Raw genomic sequence first — 18,424 nt, 5'->3', positions numbered from 1 at the left:
AAACACTGGGGAAATATCAGAGCTAATGCATCTAATGGATCAACCAGGCAAAGCATCAATACAGGACTAAGATTGAATCATACTACACCGGCTCCAACGCTTGTCGGATGTGGCAGGGCTTGCAAACTATTATGGACTACAAAGGGAAGCACAGTCGCGAGCTGCCCAGTGACACAAGCATACCAGACGAGCTAAATAACTTCGATGCTCGCTTTGAGGCAAGCAACACAGAAGCATGTATGAGAGCATCATCTGTTCCGGACGACTGTGTGATCACGCTCTCCATAGCCGATGTGAGTAAGACCTTTATACAGGTCAACATTCACAAGGCTGCAGGGCCAGACGGATTACCAGGACGTGTACTCCAAGCATGTGCTGACCAACTGGCACGTTTCTTCAATTACATTTTCAACCTGTCCCTGTCCGAGTCTGTAATACCAACATCTTTCAAGCAGACCACCATAGCCCCTGTGGCCAAGAACACTAAGGTAACCTGCCTAAATGACTACCGACCCGTAGCACTCACATCTGTAGCCATGAAGTGCTTTGAAAGGCTGGTCATGGCTCACATTAATACCATTATCCCAGAAACCCTAGACTGACTATAACTTGCATACCTCCCCAACAGATCCACAGATGTAGCAGTCTCTATTGCACTCCACACTGCCCTTTCTCACCTGGGCCAAAAGGAACACCTACATGAGAATGCTATTCACTGACTACAGCTCAGCGTTCAACACCATAGTGACCTCAATTGTACAACTGAATGCCTTCAACTGAAATGTGTCTTCCGCATTTAACCCAAGGACCCTGGGACTAAACACCTCCCTCTGCAACTGGAACCAAGTCTAGGTCCAAAAGGCTTCTTAACAGCTTCTAACCCCAAGACATAAGACTCCAGAACGGCTAATCAAATGGCTACCCGGACTATTTGCATCCCCCCCACCCTCATTTTTACACTGCTGCTACTCTCTGTGTATTATCCATGCATAGTCACTTTAGCTCTACTTATATGTACATATTACCTTAATTACCTCGACTAACCTGTGCCCCGCACATTGACTCTGTACCAGTACCCCCTGTATATAGTCTCGTTACTATTATTTTATTGTTGCTCCTTAATTATATATTATTTCTCTATTTTTCTTCTTTATTTTTTTTACTTTTTTTTACATCAGTTTATTTTAGTAAATACTTTCTTACACTTATTTTTCTTAAAACTGCATTGTTGGTTAAGGGCTTGTAAGTAAGCATTTCACTGTAAGGTCTACACCTGTTGTATTCAGCGCATGTGACAAATACAATTTGATTCGAATTAATCTACCCGTCAATGGCAAGCAAATTAAAACGCAATTAATTAAGTTAATCTGAATGATTTGTTATGTACCAATATTAAATATAGAGGTCTGCATTTTGAATTTTCCCCTTTGTTTCTTAGGGTAAAGTGCCTACCCATTTCTATGGTCTGGTCTAGCAGGAGCTGTTGTCACTCATTAGCAGGGTTAGTTAGGGGTTAATGAATGTTACAATTAACATTCAACATCAGCTGGTGCTTTGTGTATATTCATGAGGAAGAGCTTATTGCTTTGAGACGGAGAGCAGAGAGAGAGAAAGCGAGAGAGAGGAAGAAAGAGAGAGAGAGAGGGAGAGAGAGAGTGAGAGAGAAAGAGAAAGAAGGACAGAGAGAAAGCGAGAGCACGCCTAGCTGTCTGTTTTCATACTTTTTTTTCATCCAGCCCAAATGTGCCAATCATACAGCCTTTCTGCAGGTTTCAGAAAACCAGAGCGTGGCGAGGGACAGTGTGTGTGTGTGTGTGTGTGTGTGTGTGTGTGTGTGTGTGTGTGTGTGTGTGTGTGTGTGTGTGTGTGTGTGTGTGTGTGTGTGTGTGTGTGTGTGTGTGCACGTGCGTGCTAGTGTGTGCATGCATGTAGAGTAAATAGGAGAGAGGAGGTGTCCCTGACCAGTCATTCTCAGCTCCTGCTGTGACTACAGCCAGACTACTACAGTAGGGTACCCAGCAAACCAAAATTAGTTATGTGAAAGTTCCTAGAACATTCGTTAGGTTGCCGCAAATGTTCTTATAACACAAAAACTGTCCAGTCGTGAGGATGATTATAGAATGTTGTAAGAACGTTCCTAGAACACATTTAAAAGGTTTTTTAAAGGTTCCCAGAATCTTTCATTAGATTGTGGGAAGAGTCTAGTGAGAACATTGTGGGGACATCAGAAAAGTTATGTTCCCAAAACACAAAAACTGTCCAGTTGTGCGGATGATTCTATAATGTTTATTTTAGGGTGCAAAAAACATTCACCCAATGTTACAAAAACATTCCCAGAACACAGTTGGTATTTTTCTTGAAAGGTTCCCATAATGTTCCATTAGGTTGTGGGAACAGTCTGATGGGAACATCGTGGTGATATCACAAAATATATGTTCCCAAAAAACAAAAACTGTCCAGTTGTGTGGATCGTTTTGCAATACTTCTTTTAGGGTGCAAAAAACATTCACCTGATGTTAAAATAATGTTCCCAGAATATTTTTTTCTGTTCTTTAAAAGTTCCAAGAATGTTTCATTAGGTTGTGGGAACGTTGTGGGGATATGACAAGAGATAAAACTGTCCAGTTGTGCTGACATTCAGATCATGTTTGAATCAGGGGGCAACCTTTCGGTTATTGGCCCAACGCTCTAACCACTAGGCTACCTGCTGCCCAGGTTACAGTATGATTCATCATATTTTTTACCTAGCTTATATCTATCATGTCAAACTTGGCAGTCAATCATGCAGTTAAAGACAACTACACCATCAACAGATGTGAAAATAAAGCACCAGCCGCCAGTCGAATATAAAATAATACAAAGAATAGTATGAGTTTGACCACCTCAACTTAATCCTAATGTAATCCTTGTTTGTAATAACAACAATGTTAGATACAATGTATTAAAGTAAATGATTTGACATGATATGACTACTATATCTCAGTACAGGGAGCCTTTGGTGTCTGCCATCCCATCAATCCAGATAGAGCATCATCTGTCTGACTGCAGATAGTAACTGCTGACACGTAGAAACAAACAGCATCCTATTGTCTCCCGGGTGCCAAGCGTGCAGCAAGGGGTTAACAAGCTGACCTCTGACCTTGACACGCTCCGAACTCACCACAGCATTATGATGGATCAGTGTTCGTTGACCTGGCGACAGGAATCGGTTAACGCCGCAACACGCCCGTGTCATAATAGGTGTTACTACGGCAACCGCATTAGGATCCATACCAACAACAAAAAAGAGGACTTGGTGGGATTGTCCCCTCGGATGGGGTTTCCACTAGATGGCTTTAGAGACATTAGCTCCCTGGAGAGGAACTAAAACCCTTACATGTCCCTAAATGAATGAGATTAGAATGGACTACCTACACACTCTAGGAGTGATCCACCATCACCACCTATATGAACTAGAACTCGCTTACGCTAAGCCAAATTATATCATCGTTTTCAGATTGAGGGAAGAAGTCAAATCCAAGACAGAAGAAGATACTGTAGGTTCCACTATTTTACCAGAGTTCAGACAAGGGTAATGTCGTTAGGTATTTAAAGACAAAAGTATTGGATTGCCAAAAGTGGGTCAGTCTTCTACTATAGTTTCACAGGGAATTATAAGATTCTAAACCAATCTAAAAGGAAGTTTCATAACAATAGAAGTTCTCAGGAGAACCAATTAATCACAATCTCTCATCTTAAGCCATGAGGAATTAAGGAAGCCAGTAATATTAAGATGACTTCTGTAAGGCGTACTATCAAAACCCAGCACAACAGTAAGCACAAACTTCAAGGTTCACTCAAAACTTTCAGAACAAGTGTGTTAGTGAGGTCGATTAACAACTCAGCATGACACATCAGAGGAGCACTCCAGACAGACGAGACAGAGACAGGCCCCGCCTTCCAACTTTTCAGAATGCAAAGCATAACAGAGAAAACTGAGATCATGGTAGGGATCGTTAGGGCACGCAACTGAAACAATTCAAAACGTTGTGCAATGGAAAACTAAAACAACCATTTTTTATTGGACAAGTTCAATTAGTATCTCCTAGTTTCGTCCCGTGTTTTTCCGTTTGGTGCCTAGGGAATAGAACTCACCATTTCTGCTGGGAGACATTACTACAGAATGAGGACAACCTGCCAATTAGCCGCTAATCGGCAATCGCTTATCTCATTGCTGCCTGCATGGGCCTTGTTAGCCATGCAAATCAGGAGAAACTAATTGACACAGTGAAATTAAATCTGATATGATAACGGACCAGCGATGCCACGATGGAATCTAGGCTCTGAATAGGGAACTATAGTGACGCCATAGACGGAGATGGCTTCTACAGTCTAGGCCTACATCTAGAGTAGCAATCATGTCGTTTCTTCATAGTTGCCATTGTGGTTAAGGGCTATTTGATCATAGAGGATCATTATTCTCATGGGGAATCAACATGAAAGAGCTGTAAATGAATGACCAATACATTGAAGGAAATAACTCACTATAACTCCCTCATTATAATGAATTTAAACCGACTCATACATTTAATATGAGGCAGATAGGTTTAGCATGCAGCAACACTACTCTACTGTTGCCTATAGGCTCCTATCATAGTTTTATAACCAATGACTAAAACCCCCTCCACTCCTCTGGCTGAGGCTTCACCAGTCACACAGAGAGGATAAATCCTGGCAGAAAGATGTTTGGAGACAGAGCAGTACCCAGAGCTGGGAATGGGGGTTTGGAATGGGATTGGGAACAGGGTTGGGAATGTCTTATGGCTTGGGGGTAAAAACTGTTGAGAAGCCTTTTTGTCCTAGACTTGGCACTCCGGTACCGCTTGCCATGCGGTACTAGAGAGAACAGTCTATGACTGGGGTGGCTGGGGTCTTTGACAATTTTCAGGGACTTCCTCTGACACCGCCTGGTGTAGAGGTCCTGGATGGCAGGCAGCTTTGCCCCAGTGATGTACTGGGCCGTACGCACTACCCTCTGAAGTGCCTTGCGGTCGGAGGCCGAGCAATTGCCGTAACAGGCAGTGATGCAACCGGTCAGGATGCTCTCGATGTTGCAGCTGTAGAACCATTTGTGGATCTCAGGACCCATGCCAAATCTTTTTACTTTCCTCAGGGGGAATAGGCTTTGTCGTGCCCTCTTCACGACTGTCTTGGTGTGTTTGGACCATTCTCATTTGTTGTTGATGTGGACACCAAGGAATCTGAAGCTCTCAACCTGCTCCACTACAGCCCCATCGATGAGAATGGGGACGTGCTCGGTGCTCCTTTTCCTGTAGCCCGCAATCATCTCCTTAGTCTTGGTTACGTTGAGGGATGGGTTGTTACTCTGGCACCACCCGGCCAGGGCTCTGACCTCCCTATAGGCTGTCTCGTCGTTGTCGGTGATCAGGCCTACCACTGTTGTGTCATCAGCAAACTTAATGATGGTGTTGGAGTTGTGCCTGGCCATGCAGTCATGGGTGAACAGGGAGTACAGGAGGGGATTGAGCACGCACCCCTGGGGAGCTCCAGTGTTGATGATCAGCATGGCAGATGTGTTGCTACCTACCCTCACCACCTGGGGGCGGCCCGTCAGGAAATCCAGGATCCAGTTGCAGAGGGAGGTGTTTAGTCCCAGGTTCCTTAGCTTAGTGATGAGCTTTGAGGGTACTATGGTGTTGAAAGCTGAGCTGTAGTCAATGAATAGCATTCTCACATAGGTGTTCCTTTTGTCCAGGTGGGAAAGGGCAGTGTGGAGTGCAATAGAGATTGCGTCATCTGTGGATCTGTTTGGGTGGTATGCAAATTGGAGTGGGTCTAGGGTTTCTGGGATAATGGTGTTGATGTGAGCCATGACCAGCCTTTCAAAGCACTTCATGGCTACGGCCGTGAGAGCTATGGGTCTGTAGTCATTTAGGCAGCTTGGGCACAGGAACTATGGTGGTCTGCTTGAAGCATGTTGGTATTCCAGACTCAATCAGGGACATGTTGAAAATGTCAGTGAAGACACCTGCCAGTTGGTCAGCACATGCCCGGAGCACACGTCCTGGTAACACATCTGGCTCCGCAGCCTTGTGAATGTTGACCGGTATAAAGTTCTTACTCACGTCGGCTACGGAGAGCGTGATCACACAGTCGTCCGGAACGGCTAATGCTCTCATGCATGCCTCAGTGTTGCTTGCCTCGAAGCGAGCATAGAAGTGATTTAGCTCATCTGGTAGGCTCGTGTCACTGGGCAGCTCGCGGCTGTGCTTCCCTTTGTAGTCTGTAATAGTTTGCAAGCCCTGCCACATCCGGCGAGCGTCGGAGCCGGTGTTGAATGATTCAATCTTAGCCCTGTATTGACGCTTTGCCTGTTTGATGGTTCGTCGCAGGGCATAGCGGGATTTCTTGTAAGCTTCCGGGTTAGACTCCCGCACCTTGAAAGTGGCAGCTCTACCCTTTAGCTCAATGCGAATGTTGCCTGTAATCCATGGCTTCTGGTTGGGGTATGTACGTACAGTCACTGTGGGGACGACGTCCTCAATGCACTTATTGATAAAGCCAGTGACTGATGTGGTGTATTCCTCAATGTCATCGGAAGAATCCCGGAACACGTTCCAGTCTGTGATAGCAAAACAGTCCTGTAGTTGAGCATCTGCTTCATCTAACCATTTTTTTTATAGACCGAGTCACTGGTGTTTCCTGCTTTAATTTTAGCTTGTAAGCAGGAATCAGGAGGATAGAGTTGTGGTCGGATTTACCAAATGGAGGGCGAGGGAGAGCTTTGTACGTGTCTCTGTGTGTGGAGTACAGGTGATCTAGAATTTTTTTCTCTCTGGTTGCACATTTAAGTTTCCCTGCATTAAAGTCTCTGGCCACTAGGAGCGCCGCCTCTGGGTGAGTGGTTTCCTGTTTGCTTATTTCCTTATACAGCTGGCTGAATGCGGTCTTAGTGCTGGCATCTGACTGTGGTGGTAAATAAACAGCCACGAAAAGTATAGCTGAAAACTCTCTAGGCAAGTAGTGTGGCCTGCAATTTATCACAATATACTCTACTTCAGGCGAGAAAAATCTAGAGACTTCCTTAGATTTCTTGCACCAGCTGTTGTTTACAAATATGCACAGACCCCCCCCCCCCCCCCCCCCTCATCTTACCGGAGTGTGCTGTTCTATCTTGCCGGTGCAGCGTGTATCCCGCTAGCTGAATATCCATGTCGTCATTCAGCCATGATTCCGTGAAACATAGGATATTACAGTTTTTGATGTCCCGTTGGTAGGATATTCGTGATCGTACCTCGTCTAGTTTATTGTCCAATGATTGCACGTTGGCGAGTAATATTGACGGTAACGGCAGCTTTCCTAGTTGCCTTCTTCAGGTCCGGACGAGGCATCCCGCTCTTCTTCCTCTGTGTCGCTTCCTTTTGTGAATTTCCGTCAGCACAAATGCAGTCCTCCATTAAAAAGGGAGAGATGGAAACCCAAGGACAGCGATGGAGAGGAGGAGGAGAGGAATGAATGGAGAATGAGACGAAGGGAATGACAATCAAAGACAAGCCTGTCTAACATTTTGTTATAGTAAATCACTCTGAAAATGCTTCATTCCCCCATTGTAGAGCCAGCACATTCTTTGAGAAATTCCAGGTAACCCTTCCTAGTATAAACAATGTATTTCAAGTACATCTATTCTATAACATTTTTATAATGCATTATAATTCACATGGATTGTGTATCTGTGCCATTCAGAGGGTGAATAGACAAGACAAAAGATTTCAGTGTCTTTAAAAAGGGCATGGTAGTAGGTGGCAGGCCAGGCGCGGTGGTTTGTGTCAAGAACTGCAACGCTGCTGGGTTTTCAATTTCCTGTGTGTGTCAAGAATGGTCCACCACCCAAAGGACATCCAGCCAACTTGACACAACTGTGGGAAGCATTAGAGTCAACATGGGCCAGCATCCCTGTAGAATTGAGGCTGTTTTAAGGGCAAAAGGTGCAACTCAATATTAGGAAGGTGTTCTTAATGTTTTGTACACTCAGCGTATGTTTATTAGCAGTTACATAGGAATTGCCACCAAATTCTCCCATTTAATTCCCTGATAGGAGTCTTGTTTCTGATCACGGGGCGGCAGGTAGCCTCGGGTTAAGAGAGTTGGGCCAGTAACTGAAAGGTTGGTTCAAAACCCTGGGCCGACTAGGTGAAAAATCTGTCGATGTGCCCTTGAGCAAGGCATTTAACCCTAATTGCTCTTTTAAGTCAGTTTGGATAACAGCGTGTGCTAAATGTAAATCACAGCAGAGTGCATTGACAGACTCTGTGCTGGAGAAGAATGAAGGAAAGGACAGAAAGCAAATGCATCTTTAAGAAGGTTGCTATTTTTACTCAGCTACTGCCTTTACGTTATCTTAGTCTGAGGAACACACACATGTACATACACACACACACACGCAAAATATACACACATCTACTCACGCACAGTCGCACACACAAATGAGTAGAAACACACACTATTTTAAATGGAATAAATCTTCCCTCACAATTCACCAGAGGGAAGCTGAAGAGGCGTGTAATCATTAATAACATGTTTAAACTTGAACTCTATCTGTCCCACACCCTCCTTACCGCTCTCTCACCCTAACTTTCTCTCCCTCTGACTGTCTCTCGCTCTCTTTTTGAATTGGCTCACCATTATTCAACCCCCATCTCTCTCTCTGTGTCTCTCTCTCTCTGTGTCTCTCTCTCCCCTCCCTCCCTCCCTCCCTCCTCCCTCCCTCCCTCCCTCCCTCCCTCCCTCCCTCCCTCCCTCCCTCCCTCCCTCCCTCCCTCCCTCCCTCCCTCCCTCCTCTGGCTGACAGGTACTGTAGATGTGACCTCATTAACTAGGAAGTGGGTCTCAGTTGAAAGTGAACGGAAGAAATTTAGTCACTGCCTCCCGTGGAGAGGTAAAATAAACTCTTCCTCTTTCTCCCTCTTCCCCGCCCTTCTCTCTCTCTCCTCCTGCAGAGCGCTGCATACTGTATCTATTTTCAGGGGTCTCCTTGGCAGGAGTAGTGTTTGGCCTAACTATATCACACACAGGCCCACTGACTGGGCTGCCTACATGCAGCGCTGCTTTCAGTAAATCAAACCCTGCTCTGAAAGAAAGAGGAAGAGATGCAGAGGGGATGAATACACAGACAAACTCTCTCTCTTTCTCTCTTTCCGGCAGCTCTTCAACTACTGCAACATCCTCTCTGAGTGTCACTCATGCCCACCCCACCATACAGGTTCTGTTGCCACCCTACCACACCGGATCCAATCAGCAGAACCAGAATAGGACCTAACACCAAGCCAAACATAGCCCACCCTCCATCCCGCCACTTTTGCATGCTCCTGTCCCCTACTCCACAGCTGCTCCTGTCTCACACTGGACCTAATACTGCAGAACACCAGACCTGACCCAAACTAATCTGATAGTCTAGTACTGCAGAACACCAGACCTGACCCAAACCCCTCTGATAGTCTAATACTGCAGAACACCAGACCTGACCCAAACCCCTTTGATAGTCTAATACTGCAGAACACCAGACCTGACCCAAACCCCTCTGATAGTCTAATACTGCAGAACACCAGACCTGACCCAAACCCCTCTGATAGTCTAATACTGCAGAACACCAGATCTGACCCAAACCCTTCTGATAGTCTAATACTGCAGAACACCAGACCTGATCCAAACCCCTCTGATAGTCTAATACTGCAGAACACCAGACCTGACCCAAACCCTTCTGATAGTCTAATACTGCAGAACACCAGACCTGACCCAAACCCCTTTGATAGTCTAATACTGCAGAACACCAGACCTGACCAAACCCCTCTTATAGTCTAATACTGCAGAACACCAGACCTGACCCAAACCCTTCTGATAGTCTAATACTGCAGAACACCAGACCTGACCCAAACCCCTCTGATAGTCTAATACTGCAGAACACCAGACCTGACCCAAACCCCTCTGATAGTCTAGTACTGCAGAACACCAGACCTGACCCAAACCCCTCTGATAGTCTAATACTGCAGAACACCAGACCTGACCCAAACCCCTCTGATAGTCTAATACTGCAGAACACCAGATCTGACCCAAAGCCTTCTGATAGTCTAATACTGCAGAACACCAGACCTGACCCAAACCCTTCTGATAGTCTAATACTGCAGAACACCAGACCTGACCCAAACCCCTCTGATAGTCTAATACTGCAGAACACCAGACCTGACCCAAACCCTTCTGATAGTCTAATACTGCAGAACACCAGACGACCCCCCTCTGATGCACGCAGAACCCGCCTGCCCCCTCGATAGTCTAATACTGCAGAACACCAGACCTGATCCAAACCCCTCTGATAGTCTAATACTGCAGAACACCAGACCTGACCCCCCCTCGGCAAACGCGCCCGCCTGTCCCCCCTCGATAGTCTAATACTGCAGAACACCAGACCTGACCCAAACCCTTCTGATAGTCTAATACTGCAGAACACCAGACCTGACCCAAACCCCTCTGATAGTCTAATACTGCAGAACACCAGACCTGATCCAAACCCCTCTGATAGTCTAATACTGCAGAACACCAGACCTGATCCAAACCCCTCTGATAGTCTAATACTGCAGAACACCAGACCTGACCCAAAGCCCTCTGATAGTCTAATACTGCAGAACACCAGACCTGACCCAAACCCTTCTGATAGTCTAATACTGCAGAACACCAGACCTGACCCAAACCCCTCTGATAGTCTAATACTGCAGAACACCAGACCTGACCCAAACCCTTCTGATAGTCTAATACTGCAGAACACCAGACCTGACCCAAACCCCTCTGATAGTCTAATACTGCAGAACACCAGACCTGATCCAAACCCCTCTGATAGTCTAATACTGCAGAACACCAGACCTGATCCAAACCCCTCTGATAGTCTAATATTGCAGAACACCAGACCTGACCCAAACCCCTCTGATAGTCTAATACTGCAGAACACCAGATCTGACCCAAACCCTTCTGATAGTCTAATACTGCAGAACACCAGATCTGACCCAAACCCCTCTGATAGTCTAATACTGCAGAACACCAGACCTGATCCAAACCCCTCTGATAGTCTAATACTGCAGAACACCAGACCTGACCCAAACCCCTCTGATAGTCTAATACTGCAGAACACCAGACCTGACCCAAACCCCTCTGGACTGACACCATAGGAAAATATTATTATGATGTTGTGATGCTAACGTGTGTGTGTGTGTGTGTGTGTGTGTGTGTGTGTGTGTGTGTGTGTGTGTGTGTGTGTGTGTGTGTGTGTGTGTGTGTGTGCGTTTCTCACCAGCAATAGCAGCAGCACCATGTCGGCGTGGTCACACACACATGCCACGTGCAGGGCTGTCCAGAGGTCCTCATCCTGCTGGTTGACGTTAAGCCCTCGCTCAATCAAAACCTCTGCAGCAAACACGTTGTCATGGCGAGCACACTATGGGATAGAGAGAGAGAGAGAGAGACAGATGAAGAGAGAGAGAAAGGGAGAAATTGAAATTGTTGATTGTTTTTCAATTATAGTACAATTTCTGCTGAGGCATGGTTAGTTAAATGTTCTACCGTCCAGTGAACATTCAATTTTTCTTTGCATACATGGATGAAATGTATAATACAGTACATTTAATCAAAACTCATATCACCATGGTGGCTATAATATTTTATTATCATAATGTGTACAGTATGGGAACAATCTAAATAGTGAAAAACAATAGGTGGATGTGTTTGTGTGTGTGTGTGTGTGTGTGCGCGTGTGTGTGTGCAGGGCCGGCTTTAGCCTTTTCGGTGCCCTAAGCGAGATTTGGTTGGGGAGCCCTCCTCCTCACAGCGATACATTTTAGTGCCCCCCCCCCCCCTTTTGATGCCAGAGTGAAAAATGTACATTTTCTACAATTCTACCAATTTCGCCATGGGGTGGAGAGAACATTTTGCCGTTTTAAAGGGGAAAAACATCACATTTAATCTCTGACTCGTTGTTGGACTGTCTGTCAACGTGCAAACCTCTCTCACTCAGGGAGAGCGAGGTAGAACGAGAGCTAGAACGAGATCTAGGTCCCTGAGTGAGAGAGGTGCGCACGTTGACAGACAGTCCAACAACGAGTCAGAGGGATTTAGGAACAAAGACACATTGTCTGAATTCTTAATTATTCCCATTTAAAGCTAATTTCCTACAATTCAACACATTTTGCCATGATGTATGCCAAGTTAATATGATATCTGAGTGAGAGTGGCTAACAAAATCAATGGGGGACCCTGGAGGTCAGGGCCCCTGGGAATGTGCCCTGCGTGCCCGGTCAGTCTTTGGCCATGATTACAAAAACAAAAAAGTTAGATAGTTGGCTAGACTAACTAACGATCAAAAAATGTACATGGCTAATTGTCAGCAAATTAGTTACATAACAAGAGATAAACTGCTGATGCACAATCACAGTTCTAAACTGCATCTGTTGTATTCTACTATTCCAACTGTTAATAGTAAGTTGAGACACTGACTGAGGAGGCTTCTGTTGCTTATGTCTGGAGTTGGCCGTGTGTGTGTGTTCTTACCAGGTGTAGAAGAGAACCTCCCGAGGAGATAGGAGTGTTGGGGTCAGCTCCCTCCTTCAGCAGACACAGCACTGCAACATAGAAAGAGAGAGCAATATTAGTTTATATATTACACACTTATAAACCACAAACGCCTAGTATGTGAACCCATGTGGATGTAGTAACAACAAAGATAGACAGGAAGATAGACAGCCGAAGTAGAAAATAACAGATAAACAATATTACCTGAAATGAAGCGCTATTGGAAAAACTCGCAAACAGTGTATTTTTCCAATAAACCTGCACTTGTAAATGCATGCACATGCACACGCATACTCACACACACACACACACACACTACAGCTTCCTGCACTCCAGTATAATGCCCTGTGTGTGGCTTGTACTCTGCGTGCCCTTGAGGAGTCAGTCAGTTATCAGTCAGCCAGTGGTCAGTCAGTCATTAGTCACTCACTTATCAGGCAGGCAGTCATCAGGCAGTCAGTGATCAGTCAGTCATTAGTCATCAGTCAGTCAGTCATCAGTTATCAGTCAGTCATCAGACAGTCAGACAGTCAGTCATCAGACAGTCAGTGTTCAGGCAATCAATCAGTCATTAGTCATCAGTCAGTCAGTTGTCAGTCAGTTAGTCATCAGTCAGTCAGTCAATCATCAGTCAGTCATCAGTCAGTCATCAGTCAGTCAGCCATCAGTCAGTCAGTCAGTCAGTCAGGTTGTCAGTTGTTGGTCAGTTATCAGTCAGTCAGTTATCAGTTGTCAGTCAGTCAGTTATCAGTCATCTGTCATCAGTCAGTCATCAGTCAATCAGATATCAGTCAGTTATCAGTCAGTCATCAGTTATCAGTAAGTCATCAGTCAGTCAGTCAGTCAGACAGTCAGTCATCAGACAGTCAGTGTTCAGGCAATCAATCAGTCATTAGTAATCAGTCAGTCAGTTATCAGTCAGTCAGTCATCAGTCAGTCATCAGTCAGTCATCAGTCAGTCAGTTATCAGTCAGCCATCAGTCAGTCAGTCAGTTTGTCAGTTGTCGGTCAGTTATCAGTCATCAGTCAGTCAGTTATCAGTCGTCAGTCAGTTATCAGTATGTCTGTTATCAGCCACTCAGTCAGTCATCAGTCAGTCAGTTGGTCATCAGTCAGATATCAGTCAGTCATCAGTTTTCAGTCAATCAGTTTTCAGTCATCAGTCAGTCATCAGTTAGTTATCAGTCAGCCAGTTGTCAGTCAGTCAGTCAGTCAGCAGGCAGTCATCAGTCAGGCAGTCATCGGTCAGTCAGCTATCAGTCAGTCACTTATCAGTCAGTCAGTCATCAGTCGTCAGTCAGTCATCAGTCGTCAGTCAGACATCAGTGAGTCCGTTATCAGTCAGTCATCAGTCAGTCATCAGTCAGTCATTCAGGCATTAGTCCTCTGTCAGTCAGTTATCGGTCAGTTGTCAGTCAGTCATCCGTCAGTCATCAGTCAGTCAGTCATCAGTCAGACAGTCATCAGTTATTAGTCATCAGTCATCAGTCAGTCATCAGTCAGTCAGTTATCAGCCGTCAGTCATAAGTCAGTTATCAGTCAGTCATCAATCAGTCAGTCATCAGTCAGTCAGTCATCATCAGTTATCAGTCAGTCAGTCATCAGTCAGTCATCAGTCAGTCAGTTATCAGTCATCAATCAGTCAGTTATCAGTCATCAGTCAGTCAGTTATAAGTCAGTCAGTCAGTCAGTTATCAGTTAGTCATCAGTCAGTCAGTCGGTTATCAAGCAGTCGGTCATCAGTCAGACATCAGTCAGTCAGTCAGTCAGTCTGTCATCAGTTATCAGTCAGTCAGTTATTAGTCGTCAGTCAGTCAGTCAGTCAGTCAGTTATCAGTCATCAGTCAGTCAGTTATCAGTCGTCAGTCAGTCATCAGTAGGTCAGTCATCAGTTATCAGTCAGTCAGTCATCAGTTATCAGTCAGTCAGTCATCAGTTATCAGTCAGTCAGTCATCAGTAGGTCAGTCAGTCATCAGTTATCAGTCAGTCAGTCATCAGTCAGTCAGTCAGTCATCAGTTATCAGTCAGTCAGTCATCAGTTATCAGTCAGTCAGTCATCAGTTATCAGTCAGTCAGTCATCACTAGGTCAGTCAGTCAGTTATCAGTCAGTCAGTCATCAGTCAGTGTCAGTCAGACATCAGTCAGTCGTCAGTTAGTCAGTTATCAGTCAGTCAGTCAGTCAGTCAGTCAGTCAGTCAGTCAGTCAGTCAGTCAGTCAGTCAGAGTGTATCAGAGTGTATGAGCTCACTAACATAACAGTAGCAGTTGTGAGAGGTGGAGTATCTGCCTGGATACAATGGCTCACTCCCTCACATCACATCAGAATACATCAGCTCTACTAACCCAGAGTGCACTGCACTAACACACTGACACAGATCTGCACTACAAATATAGTATCTACATCATGCGCCACACACTGACACAGAACTGGCCATTCTGCTCAGCTCTCATTTATTCTACTGTACTCACACAGACATTGATCTGCTTTACAAAAAGCTGTACTCTATTGAAAAAGCAACACTGAACTGTTGATCCTTTAATCAAAGACACACAAATCTGGCCCAACCACTCCCAAACCACTCCCAAACCACTCCCAAACCACTCCAAACCACTCCCAACAACTCCCAACTACTCCTAAACCACTCCCAACTACTCCCAAACCACTCCCAACCACTCCAAACCACTCCCAAACCACTCCCATCCACTCCCAAACCACTCCCAAACCACTCCAAACCACTCCCAACAACTCCCAACTACTCCTAAACCACTCCCAACTACTCCCAAACCACTCCCAACTACTCCCAAACCACTCCCAACCACTCCAAACCACTCCCAACCACTCCAAACCACTCCCAAACCACTCCCAAACCACTCCAAACCACTCCCAAAACATTCCAAACCACTCCTAAACCAATCCCAAACCACTCCCAACCACTCCCAACACACTCCCACCACTCCAAACCACTCCCAAACCACTCCCATCCACTCCCAAACCACTCCCAAACCACTCCCAACCACTCCAAACCACTCCCAACCACTCCAAACCACTCCCAAACCACTCCCATCCACTCCCAAACCACTCCAAACCACTCCCAAAACATTCCAAACCACTCCTAAACCAATCCCAAACCACTCCCAACTACTCCCAAACCACTCCTAAATTAATCCCAAACCAATCCCAAATCACTCCCAACCACTCCAAACCACTCCCAACACACTCCCACCACTCCCAACCACTCCCAAACCACTCCTAAATCAATCCTAAATCAATCCCAACCCACTCCCAACCACTCCCAAACCACTCCCAACCACTCCCAACCACTCCCAACCAAAGCAATAATGATTATATTGAGAGGGAGAAAAGGAGGAGATGAAAAGACAAAGAGCATGAGGAATTGAGAGAGATGGACAGAGAGAGAGAGGGCTGTAGACATTTTTCCTCAACAACAGTGACAAGCCAAGATGGATGCTGAATAAACATTGGGAGACCTTACCTCAGCAAAACACCGAACTACTATGTCATGCAAGCCGCAGACACACGCACACTAACTCACTGACTCTCTTAAACAATAATTTAACCAGAGCTGTTAGCAGTGAGGGTAATAACCACTGTAATTACCATGGTGATCATACCATTTCCATCCTATGAACCATAGTTATGAACCCTATGGGGTCGCTTAACCTAAGTGGTCGTTATCTAAACAAATGTGTTTTTAATGATCACACATGCTCAAACGTGCACACACATGCACACACATGCAGACACACACACGCACGCACGCATGCACACACACACGCAGACACACACACACACACACACACACACACACACACACACACACACACACACACACACACACACACACACACACACACACACACACACACACACACACACCGTCAGCTGGTTAGGGCAGATACATGTCAAGCTGAGCTAGGACATAGCACCAGCGTAACAGTAATTTAACAGTAGTACTGCAGTAGAGTTTGACCATGCAGTGTGTGTTTCAGTAGAATCAGTGGGACCACTTATTAGTCAGTTAGATCCTCAAAGTACCTTTGCAGGCTGCTCCATTCATTTCTCTCTAGGTCATATTCCTATACTGTAAGGACCTCACTGATCAACCAACCAATCTCTGCTTTTTCCTGATAATGGAAGATCCTTAATTGTTTATAGATGAATTATAAACACACACAGGCACATACAGTACACAGACACGCAGGCATGAGTACACAGTCACCAAAACACAAGCACACACACACCCCACACACATTTACATGCACCCTCATTGGTGCTTAATGGAGCTTAAATGGTTGCTGAGGAAGAACACAGCTTTCATTAAGTTAATCAACACAATTATCTCTCTCTCTCTCTCGCTCTTTCTCTCTCTCACACACGCCTTCTCTCACTCCTGCCTGAAGCTCAGGAATATAATCCCAGCTCTGTTAGTAATCAAGCTTCATTTAACACAGCAATTGATAGGAAATAGTTGCAGTATTATTGTTGTGTTCAATGAGTCATTAGTGTAGTATTAGTTTCTAATCCCACAATAAGGTTTTATTTGCAATGTGATATTTGGTGGTCGCATCACCCGACACCTTATTTAGTATTTCATTACTATTATTATCATAACAGACTGATATAGTCAGGCGTCCGTCTGGACGGCCTCAGGTGTATCGGACATTCCATCTGTTAGCGCCTGTTAGCGTTAACCACACAGCAGAAGGACCTGTCTGTGTTTTTATGGGACATTATTGAGCGTGACTCAACAGAGGTCAGAAGTAAAAAGCTACAGTTTGTATTGACCCTCAGGGCAATCAGACAGAGAATTGCTGTGTGCTGGACTATATTGTGGATTTTCTGTTTTTTATTCTATTGGATCATGTCAACACTTCCCAGCGTGCTCTATTGGTCCATACGTCAACACCACCCAATGTTCCATTTTCCTATTGGTCCAAGTATCAACACTGTCCTCTGTCCTGCTCTACTAGTGGTCCATATGCCAACCCTAGCCACTGTCCTGTTCTACTATTGATTGACAGGTACTATTCAGTGTTAGTCTGGCTGACACCAGCTCTCAAAGTCGATGTGTAGTCACGTGGGTGACATGCTAATTCAGTGTTGCTGTGGTCCATTATACTGCATCTCTACACACTCTAAGACCATGTCTTCTCCATCCCATATACACCATATAACCACCCAGCTTATATCCAGTCAGAAAACCCAACGGATAATCTCCCTTCATTATTAACATGCTTATCAGTCCTACTAAGACAGGGAGTGGTTTGGCAGCAAAATACGTTATTGCTCTTTTGCCATGCATTAGTGTGTTCATCTGTGTGCTCTGTTTCATCAGGCTGTTTGGCTCTGAAGAGACAGAGGGAGAGTGGGCGAGAAAGAGAGAGAAACAACCGGCTGTCATTTTGGGGAAAACGGCAAAACAGCTGTGGGAGACATATGTGGGGTTTCCATGGCAACCAGATGGGAGCCATTGTGGAAATGTAGAGAAAAGGAAGAAGAAGTGGCGGGAGAGAGAGAGAGTTGGGGAGAAGAGGAGGGAGGGAGGAATAATGACATTTAGGGAGAGAGAGCGAGAAAGAGCAAGAGAGAGAGAGAGAGCGAGAGAGCGAGAGAGCGAGAGAGAGAGAGAGGGAGAGCGAGAGGGAGAGCGAGAGGGAGAGCGAGAGGGAGAGCGAGAGGGAGAGGGAGAGCGAGAGGGAGAGCGAGAGCGAGAGCGAGAGCGAGAGGGAGAGCGAGAGGGAGAGCGAGAGGGAGAGCGAGAGGGAGAGCGAGAGCGAGAGGGAGAGCGAGA

At 45.5% G+C, this 18,424-nt stretch overlaps 1 protein-coding gene across 1 annotated transcript in view; it reads right to left on the bottom strand.

Moving 5' to 3' along the window:
• The window catches only part of LOC106595389 (unconventional myosin-XVI), a 255,328-nt gene that overhangs the window by 188,835 nt on the left and 48,069 nt on the right, over window positions 1–18,424 (bottom strand). Inside the window, exons 3-4 of the mRNA XM_082969131.1 lie at window positions 12,589–12,659; window positions 11,336–11,479 (exon numbers count right to left, since the gene is read on the bottom strand). Of these exons, the coding sequence (XP_082825257.1) occupies window positions 11,336–11,479; window positions 12,589–12,659 (215 nt within the window). The remainder of the gene's footprint in view (window positions 1–11,335; window positions 11,480–12,588; window positions 12,660–18,424) is intronic.

Source organism: Salmo salar, chromosome 25, assembly GCF_965601325.2.
Source record: "Salmo salar chromosome 25, fSalSal1, whole genome shotgun sequence".
NCBI lineage: Eukaryota > Metazoa > Chordata > Actinopteri > Salmoniformes > Salmonidae > Salmo > Salmo salar.
The sequence above is the reverse complement of the archived record's forward strand: the minus strand, read 5'-3'. Positions and strand labels throughout refer to the sequence as shown.